This window comes from Cupressus sempervirens, chromosome 10 (genome assembly GCF_028749045.1).
Source record: "Cupressus sempervirens isolate cs-2001-9-10 chromosome 10, ASM2874904v1, whole genome shotgun sequence".
In the NCBI taxonomy this organism is placed as follows: Eukaryota; Viridiplantae; Streptophyta; class Pinopsida; order Cupressales; family Cupressaceae; genus Cupressus; species Cupressus sempervirens.
In genome coordinates, this window is record NC_143127.1 from 305,491,195 (window position 1) to 305,500,712 (window position 9,518).

Consider the following 9,518-nt stretch of genomic DNA (forward strand, 5'->3'; position numbering starts at 1 on the left):
CTTTACTTGGTTGCCACTCCAGATATAAAACCCCACCATATCTCCATACCAAACAAATGCCACGTAGAGTATATGTGAATTATCATGGAAAGTCAAGAAAATGCTATAAGATAATACAGTTGCTAACAATAAATTCATATGGATTTCTGACCCTGTTAAAATATCGGTATTGCCTACGAGCCCACTCAACAAAAGCGAAAGGACCTCACACCTGATTTAAACCTTGTATCTATATATAGCACCAGAAAGAAACAGACTATCACATCTCAAGCCAGAAATAATTTGGCAAATACTTAGTTTGTGTGCAAAAGTTGAGATCAAACCCTGAGAGAGGCTGAGAGAGGAACTAATTTACGATTCTGGCAATGAAGACTTTTCATGGCAGCCTCCTGCTGCCACTTTTTGCATTGTGGTTTACTGTGCAATTTGTATCAGCGAAACATACCGTGATTACACGAAGCTACAAATTCAACGTGGGTTATATATTTCTATGGAATGAGTTGAATGTATTGGAAACGATTGAACTTTTTTGTTCTTTGTTATTATTATTATTATTGCTTCATTCCTGGTCAGAATATTAAAGCCATGATTTGTTCTTTTCTCTAAATAACTACAGATCCAAATGACGAATGTGACCCGCCTTTGCACTACGAAAGCTCTCTTGACTGTGAACGGGCAGTACCCGGGGCCTGCAATAGTTGCCCGAGAAGGAGATCGCGTGGTTGTGAATGTAACAAATAATGTTCAAAACAACATTAGCATACATTGGTATTTCTTCAGTTGATCCCGCTGCTCACTTATTTGCTTCATAAACATAATATAATATTGTTCCTATCTCTCCTAATGTATTCCTGTGAATTGCTCAGGCATGGAATTCGGCAGCTTAGATCTGGATGGGCAGATGGTCCTGCTTATGTCACTCAGTGTCCAATTCAAACTGGGAAAAGCTACGTGTATAAATATATAGTGAAAAGGCAGAGAGGAACATTGTGGTGGCATGCCCACATCTCATGGTTGCGAGCAAGCTTACATGGGCCCATTATCATCTACCCCAAAAAGAATGCTTCTTACCCATTCCCTCGCCCACACCAGGAAGTGCCCATTGTTTTCGGTATGCCCTTTCAATACTCGTAGACAATGTCTTTAACGTCAACTTTGCTATTACATCAGATGTCTTTAACGAAAAAACATGTCTTTTGGGTTACAAATTGTAGGGGAGTGGTGGAATGCGGACACTGAGACTGTTATCAATCAGGCAATGCAAAGTGGTGCGCAAGCGAATGTGTCAGATGCATATACCATGAATGGACTCCCTGGGCTTATGTACAACTGCTCTGCCAACGGTGAGTACAGCCAGTTAAAAATGGATGAAACATAAAGAGACAAATGTTCATTTGTTTAAATCTGAGCGTAACGACAAATCTAATGTTGACTCATGTGCAATGCAGATACATTCAGGCTCAAAGTGATCCCTGGGAAAACTTACCTACTTCGTTTAGTTAATGCTGCGCTTAATAGTGACTTGTTTTTCGCAATTGCCAATCATACATTGACCGTAGTAGAAGCGGACGCTGTGTATGTCAAGCCATTTCAAACCAGCGTTATTCTGATCACTCCTGGTCAGACTACCAACGTCCTCTTGACAGCCATGTCTCAGCCACCCAATGCGACATTCCTCATGCTTGCAGGCCCTTTTGCTACGGGAACAGCAGCTTTTGACAACTCAACCAGTGCTGGAGTTGTAGAGTATGTTTCCAATGTCAATTCGTCCTCCCTTCCCATGATGAAGCCTACGCTTCCAGCCCCGAATGATACCTCGTTTGCCGCCAACTTTAGCCAAAAGATGAGAAGCTTAGGCAATCCGAAATTTCCAGCGGCATCTTTATCTCAGAAGGTGGATAAACAGTTCTTCTTCACAGTTGGGTTGGGGCTTAACCCGTGCCCACAAGGACAAACATGTCAAGGTCCCAACGGTACCAAGTTTGCAGCCTCCATTAACAACATTTCCTTCATTCTTCCCTCCACCGCTCTTCTTCAAGCCTACTACTTCAACCAATCCATTGGAGTTTACAATACCACTTTCCCTGACAATCCGCCATTTCCTTTCAACTACACAGGCACGCCGCCCAACAACACACGAACCCTCAATGACACGAGGGTCGAAGTGCTTTCCTTCAACACCAGTGTACAGCTTGTTCTGCAGGACACCAGCATTGTGACCTTCGAGAGCCATCCTCTGCATTTGCACGGCTTCAACTTCTTCATCGTGGGTATGGGTACTGGAAACTACAATGCGAGCACTGACCCGGCTAACTTTAATCTGGTGGATCCTCCCGAGAGAAACACAGTTGGAGTTCCCAGTGGAGGTTGGGTGGCCCTTAGATTCCTAGCCGACAATCCAGGTATGAACTGTAAGAGTTAAATTTATTGATCTAATTTACACCAATCTATTTTTAATAAGAATGAATAGAACATATATTACTATTATTGCATTAGATTCAATCGCTTCTTTAGTTTAAAATTAATGTGTTTGGTTCCTTAATGTAAATCTATTTAACCGGATGAGTTCAATTACAGGAGTATGGTTTATGCATTGTCATCTCGAGCTGCATACCAGTTGGGGATTGAAGATGGCGTGGATCGTTTTGAATGGAAATGGAGGCAGATCTCAATCTCTTCTTCCTCCGCCCAAAGATCTTCCCTCCTGTTGATCTCTTGACTTATGTCTTCAAATTCACGGTGCAACATGTGCTTAGTTTTCTAAATTTCACTATTTCCATTTTTGTGCTTGTTCAACATAGTGGTCAAAGAAGAAAGGGATTATTTATGTCTCTTTTCTCTAATGCTAGAAAGAAGAATGTGTAATAGTGTAACAGCAGTTTAAGACGTGCATTCTATAATAAGGGCACCTTTTTCAAACTTTTTTTTTTAATTTATGAAAATGCTAGTATGGCTTTCCGGTTTACAATATACTCTCTAATGACATGAAGAAGAGTTATATGAATCTTTATATTATTAAGGTATTGTGTTGTTTGTAAAAATAAAAATAAAAATGATGTCTATTTTATTTTTCATGTCTTAATATATTGGTTAATGTTATTTGTTTTTATTTATACATTTAAAATTTTCAAATGAGATTTTGATATATATATATTTGAAAAATAAATATGAAGGTTGATTATGACTTAATTATATCTATATACTATTTAGTCTTTTATTTATTAAATTAAAATAAAAAACAAATGAAGAGGTGAAGCTTAACTTTATTGAAAATTATTAGTTTAAGAAATTAGGAGTAGCAATTACACATTTTTGTACATGCAACATTGAGTTGCTAAGAGATTTGATTATATAAATATATTTAACAATATTAATTTGTAATTTTTCTTATAGTTTTTATTTTTTCAAATACATGTCAAAATCGTTACTAGTTTATAATATAATAAATGATAAATGAAACACAAAATACCATTCAATCTTCTAAAAAAGACAATATAAAGTTTAGGATAATTTGAGTTATAAATCTGAATAAAGTTTTAAAAAATAATTAAAACTAAATTTGTATGTATTTACCACAATATTACAAATGCAAAACACTATTAGTTCATGTAATAAATATAACACAAAATATTCATTAACATGAGTGCAAGGCAACAATATGCCAATCAAAACATTTTATTATAATGTTACCATTTAAGAACTAGTGGATAAGTATTAAAGTTGCAAATTTAATTCAATTTATTTTATCTAACTCTTCCTAAATCTGTGAAAATGTATCATATTTGAAAGTGTATGATGCATTGTAATTGTGAGTGTTTCAAAAGTGTAAAAATAGCACATAATAAGATCAACAAATCAAAAAATCAACCTAATAATGAAAGTGGTTTAACTTGACCTACAAAAAGACACCACACTCATAATAAGTTAGCTAAATATTTTAGTGGTGCAAAGTCACATCATTAAAATGTATGTATTTATTACAAAGTTACTAAATAATTGGCATAAGCTTCTAAATATGAGACCGATGCAAATGATAACATCTATATCTATGGTCACCCCCTTTCCTCCTTTCCCCCTACTTGTTCATTATTGTGCCTAAAGCTCTTGGAAGGAATTGTATGTCCTTGGCTGAGCAAGGGAAATCAAATGCATTAACCCTTCCTCAACTCTCCCACTTGATTTTCTACAACAATTTGTTGATGATACTTTCCTTTATGGCTTATGTTCCCTAAGAGAGGCCAAGTGGTGGAAGGAGCTTCCAGATCCTTATGCTAAGGTCTTTGGTCAAAACATAAATTATCAAAAGAGAAAATTATGCTTCTTCAATAGTAAGAGATATATCCAAGGATGGATGACTAGAGAACTCAATTAATAGATGGCTACTCTCCCTTCTATCTCTCATTGTCAAAGAAGTCACCCCCCATAGTTGGAACTCGGTTGTCGAATGCATGCAAAGGAAATTTGCAAGTTGGAAAGAGAAAGTTGTCAACAATGTGGGTAACCTACAATTATTTCTAGCCTCCCTCCAAGGTATACCTATTTATTTTTTTATCACTATTTAAAATATTTAGAGATACTATTGAGAAAATCGAACAAAATTTCCTATGGTCAGGAACAGATGACAAGTCTAGGATGAGCCTTGTGGCTTGGGGAAATGTCTACAAACCCAAAGCCTAGGGAGGGCTAAGCTTGAGGAAAAATGCAAACATTAATAGAGCCCTCATGGGTAAGGTAGGTTGGAGATGGATTCAGGATTATATTGGATGGTTTAGAATTATGAAGGCCAAATACCTTGGAGGAAGTCCTTTTCAGTATAAGTTGTACATAAGTTCCAAAATCTAGACTAACATTGTAAATGGTCAGAGTCTCAAGAAGGGAGTGAGATGGGTGATTGGGGATAGAAATAAAATCAAATTTTGGAAAGATAAGTAGGTGGGAAATAATCCTCTAAATCCAATCCCCTATAATGTGGTGAGGAACATTTGTATAAACTAGCTTGGTGAGAGGTTAAGTAGCTATGTATATAACAATGGTAAGTGGTACAAACTTACCTATGGAGGACAAAACCATAATCGTATTGAGCTCGTAGAGGATCTACAAGGCATTATGGAAGCTACCTAGATTCCTAATTTCTTGAGTGAGGATACCATAATTTGGGATTTGAATGCTTTTGGGGATTTAAGTATGAAGTAATCCTAAAAGTTGTTATTGGCCAAGAGGATAATGTGGACTGCTAGAAACATATTGGGAACACAGCTATCCTACCAAAGATTAAATTCTTTTGGTGGGTTGTTCTACATGGTGAGCATTCTCACAATTAACAATCTAAAATAAAAGGGCTTCTAATTTGTGAACCAATGTAATTTTTGCAATAATGAGGAGAAATTTAATCCTTTCCTTCTAATACATTGCCCTAATACAAATTCTATATGGATGGGTATTTTGAATTGGTCTGGGCTTTAGTGGGTCTTCAATGATGACCCCCAATTTTTTATCTTTAATTAGAAGGCACCATTTTCTCACCTCCTCATTAAGAGTTTATGAAAGGTCACACCTTTATATATGTATTGGTTTTTATGGAAGACGTGATCAACTACATCTTATAGAGAAAAGGTCCCAATCAGTATTCACTCTATAAATCATGATAAACCTCCTTAGGGAATGTGTTCCTATCTAGATATGAGCAAAACCCCCATTCCCCTTCCAATAGTCATAAGATTCTCGATGAAAAATGGGGATTTCTAGATTTAATTTCTAAATATGGGTAGTTAAGGTTGCCAAATCAATGGGGACTCCCCTTTTGATAGTTGAGTGTGACTCACAACTCATCATTGAGGTAGTTAAAAGGCATAGTAAAATAAATTGGAAAGCTAGTCCAATTGTCAATGATGCCCAGGTCCTTATTTCAAGATTGTGAGAAGTGGCTATTCATCACATCTAAATTGTGAAGGAAACCAAGTGACAAATGTATTGGTAGATTTGGGATAGGAGACTATTGGTCTGTGGCACTGGTTTAATGTTCATGGATTGCTAGCTCATATATAGTTCCTTGTGGAAAAGGATTTAAATTAATGTTTGACGATTCCATTCTATCAATGTTATAAATGGGATCCTTTTTGGGTCATTATTATTATGATCATATTTTGTGTGGGAAAGTACTACTTTTTAAAACATTTGGGAAAGGGTAAAGTTACCATGATTAGGCCTCGAATTTTCCATATTTTTTCAAATTTCAAAAGACGGGAAGATGGGATATAATTTTTGCTAAGATATAGAGAGATTATGTCAAACTTGAAAGGATGGAAGGCATAAATGATGATGGTATGCGTACAGGTGGCAGTAGCATTTGTAGTTGGCATTGAAATTGGATAACTTGTGGTATTTATTATACATGGTGTAGTATTCCTTCATCCTATAAAGAATGGTTGTTTACACTACTTAAATATGAAAAATATATACATTAAGTTATTCAATTTTCTTGCTGGTAAAGATGGGGTTATGTTGAATTTATCTGAAAGGTTGTGTATTAATCTAGGTGAGAACAAAGATATGGGTGGTAATCCTATCCATATTGAGCCAAATAAAATTGAAGATTATAATGAAATGTCTTGGGTTTACCGAAGAGAGGGAATATTGGTTCCTACATGAAGTGTATTAAGGGATATGATGAATCTATATCCATGTAGTTCATCAATTCCTAGAATAATAGATGGGTGTTAGTCAATGGGATCTCTTTCAAGATCAATGAAGAGGTCATTGCTAAGGAAGGTGGGCACTCCTTGGACATAAAAATGGAGGAAGTAGATGAGAGTTTATTATGAAGCCACCCATAACTAGTTCTTTTGTGCTAGTGAAAGGTTACGCTGTGATCATGTGGGTTTTGTGAGAGAGGATTTGTTAGATCCCTGGAAAGAGGTATGTTATTCCATCATGTACTATATCTCTTTGGAAAGAATATTTCATATTTTCTACTACTATAGCCTATTTTGAACCACTTCATAAATTGGGACCTCATTTTGTTCCCTTACCTTATTCTACACTCCATGGAAAATAATATATTTAAAGTCAGGAAGAAGATGAAGGAAGGAAAGTTGTATACCATCCTTCAACAAGATTTTATTTTTACCCTATATAATTTTCATAAAGCCCTTTGTCCCCCCCTATCCTATTAATGCTTGAGTCATTTTTCCTAACCCTTCTATTTCTACTTCAACTCCCCAAGTTTATGTCAAGATTGCCTTTAAAATTGAAACTAAAGAGCCTAAGTCTACCCCATCCTATTTAATTGAAAAGATTAAAATGGAGAAGGACATCTAGATTATGGACTTTGATGCTAAAATGGAGGTTGGGAGAAGAAGGTATCTTAGAACTAAAAAGAATCTTGACTAGGACTCCCTAGAAAAGGAAGAAAAAGAAGGTTAAAAGGAAAAATTATATAGAAGATGGGGAGGACACAATAAGTGAGGACAAACATAATGTGGGGGAGAGCTCTATGGATAGTCAATTGAGCCTCATATCATCCCATGTCTCATATACTCTCAAGAATGAGGTTGAAACTCCTATAAAGACCAATTATGTAGTAGAAAAGGGTGTTATCATCTCCCCTTCTTGCCAACATGATAAGGGTAAGAAGAAGATGGGTAATGAGCCCTAGTAGTGATTCTAAAAGCCAAAAGGAGGATTTTTCTACCCTATAGAAGAGTATAGAAAAACTCCACGAGAGATGGGATATTGTGGAATAGGTATTCAATGAGGTTGTCAAATTTGTGGTTAAAGTTATGCACTCAATAGCTTCTACCCTACACATGCTTCATCCTAAGAAGGGAGGACTTGTAGTTGTAATAAGGGTGCTTGTTGTACATATTTCTGGTGGATGGTTGGCTTTAGGTGCTATTAGACAAACTAGAGGGGAAGGGGGAGGAAAAAGAGAGCTAGCTCTCTATTTTTTAGTTTCTATTTTAATATTTATAACTTATGCATTTTTCTTAGGAGGGATTTGTTTATGGTGCTTTGTACTTTATATCCTTATGGGTACTTTGTATATCTTTTTAATTATGGTTATAATTAGTATTAGGCATAGATTATTAGAAACTTTGGTTTGGGTTTTTATAATTTAATTGTTGGATACAATTGTTCAATTGTGTGTTGTCTTTGATGTTACACAAATTTCATATTAGTTAGCAGATAGAGTCTACTGAGCTTAGTTGGTCAACAAAGTGAATTACAAAGTCTACCAAGCGTTCCTAAAAGTTACACTATGCAAATAGTTTCTACCAAGCTCACTCAGGTGTTGAAGGATTTTGTGGTAGAAGTCAGTGGTAATCGAGCTCACAAGGTTATCGAAGGAAAATCAGTATTTATCAAGTTCACTTGGTCTCCAAAGGATTTTGCAGAGTTCATAGTGTTTACCGAGCTTTAGTTGCTTAACACTAGAAATCATTTCTGGAGCAGTGTTTACCGAGTTGGGTCGGCCAATGAAGGATTTCATTGTTTTGGGAAATTAAGTTTAATTATTTCATGTAATATTTGTAGCTGATTGATGTAATGATTATTGGTAAATGCAACTTGTAAATGAGCCGACTGGATAATTTTTAAGGTATAAATAAAAGGTCAAGTTGTGAATTCAAAATTGTAATGAACCAGCATGCGAGTGAGTTGATTTTGTGAAGAGGAAAGTGTGAGTGAATTTTGAAGAAGGATCAGATATCCTTGAGGAGTAGCAAAGTTGTATTCAATTAGAGAGGATCTAGTGAAGAATAATAGAGATCTGTATTAGGAAAGTTCAGTTGCATCTCATTCAGGTCACTTTATTGTTACTTTCTCACCATTGTAGTAGTAATTCCTAAATCTCTTAACAGAGTTGGTTTAATATCCATTTTGTAAATCCTCTAACAAGGTGATAGTTCTATTGAATTGTTCTAAAGTCCTCTAGCAAGGCCACTCCTAGTAGGGTGATCAAATCCTCTAACAAGGTCACACCTAATAGTGTGTTTTGTAACCTTTAACAAGGTTGGCTCCTAACAAGGCTCACTTCAAAAGAGTGAAAATTAGTAACTAGTTACTTGATGGTTTTCCTATATTGGGTTTCCACATTAAATCTAGTGTGTCTTGTGTTCATGTTATTTCTTTTATGCATGCATGTTAAATATTTGTTAATGCTTAAATATCAGTAATAAGTTAATACATAGTACATCTACCAAGTTACAATATTTTTTTGTGTGGCTACCGAGTGACAGTAGTAACTACTTTCATAAGACATATAAGGGATCTGTAAATTTTTTTTGTGGTAACTGATTCACCCCCCTCTTAGTTACTCCATCTATATTTCCAACAATTGGTATTAGAGCTTTTGGTGCTTGATGGAAGGATTTAAGGTTTATCAGATGGATGTCAAATCAATATTTCTCAATGGTATTCTGGATGAAGAAGTCTACATTGAGCAACATGAAGGTTTTTTTGATCCAGACAAGAAGGACATGGTCTGCAAATTACACAAAGCATTGTAATGTCTAAAACAA

The 9,518-nt window shown here is 35.7% G+C and overlaps 1 protein-coding gene across 1 annotated transcript; it reads left to right on the top strand.

Annotated features, from left to right (window-relative positions):
• Nucleotides 1-261: 261 nt before the first annotated feature.
• Nucleotides 262-2,919, top strand: LOC149533845 (laccase-4-like). Its single transcript, XM_089804721.1, has 6 exons — nt 262-473; nt 617-768; nt 867-1,111; nt 1,215-1,343; nt 1,449-2,402; nt 2,578-2,919. Exons 1-6 carry the CDS (start codon nt 366-368, stop codon nt 2,709-2,711), a joined length of 1,722 nt encoding a protein of 573 aa, XP_089660847.1. The 5' UTR covers nt 262-365; the 3' UTR covers nt 2,712-2,919.
• The last annotated feature ends 6,599 nt before the right edge of the window (nt 2,920-9,518 follow it).

Excerpts from the sequence above, each read along its gene's own strand:
- LOC149533845 (XM_089804721.1), top strand. The coding sequence starts at position 366 with ATGAAGACTTTTCATGGCAGCCTCCTGCTGCCACTTTTTGCATTGTGG. Across the intron at positions 769-866 it reads AACAACATTAGCATACATTG|GCATGGAATTCGGCAGCTTA; the intron begins GTATTTCTTCAG and ends TGAATTGCTCAG. Across the intron at positions 2,403-2,577 it reads ATTCCTAGCCGACAATCCAG|GAGTATGGTTTATGCATTGT; the intron begins GTATGAACTGTA and ends GTTCAATTACAG.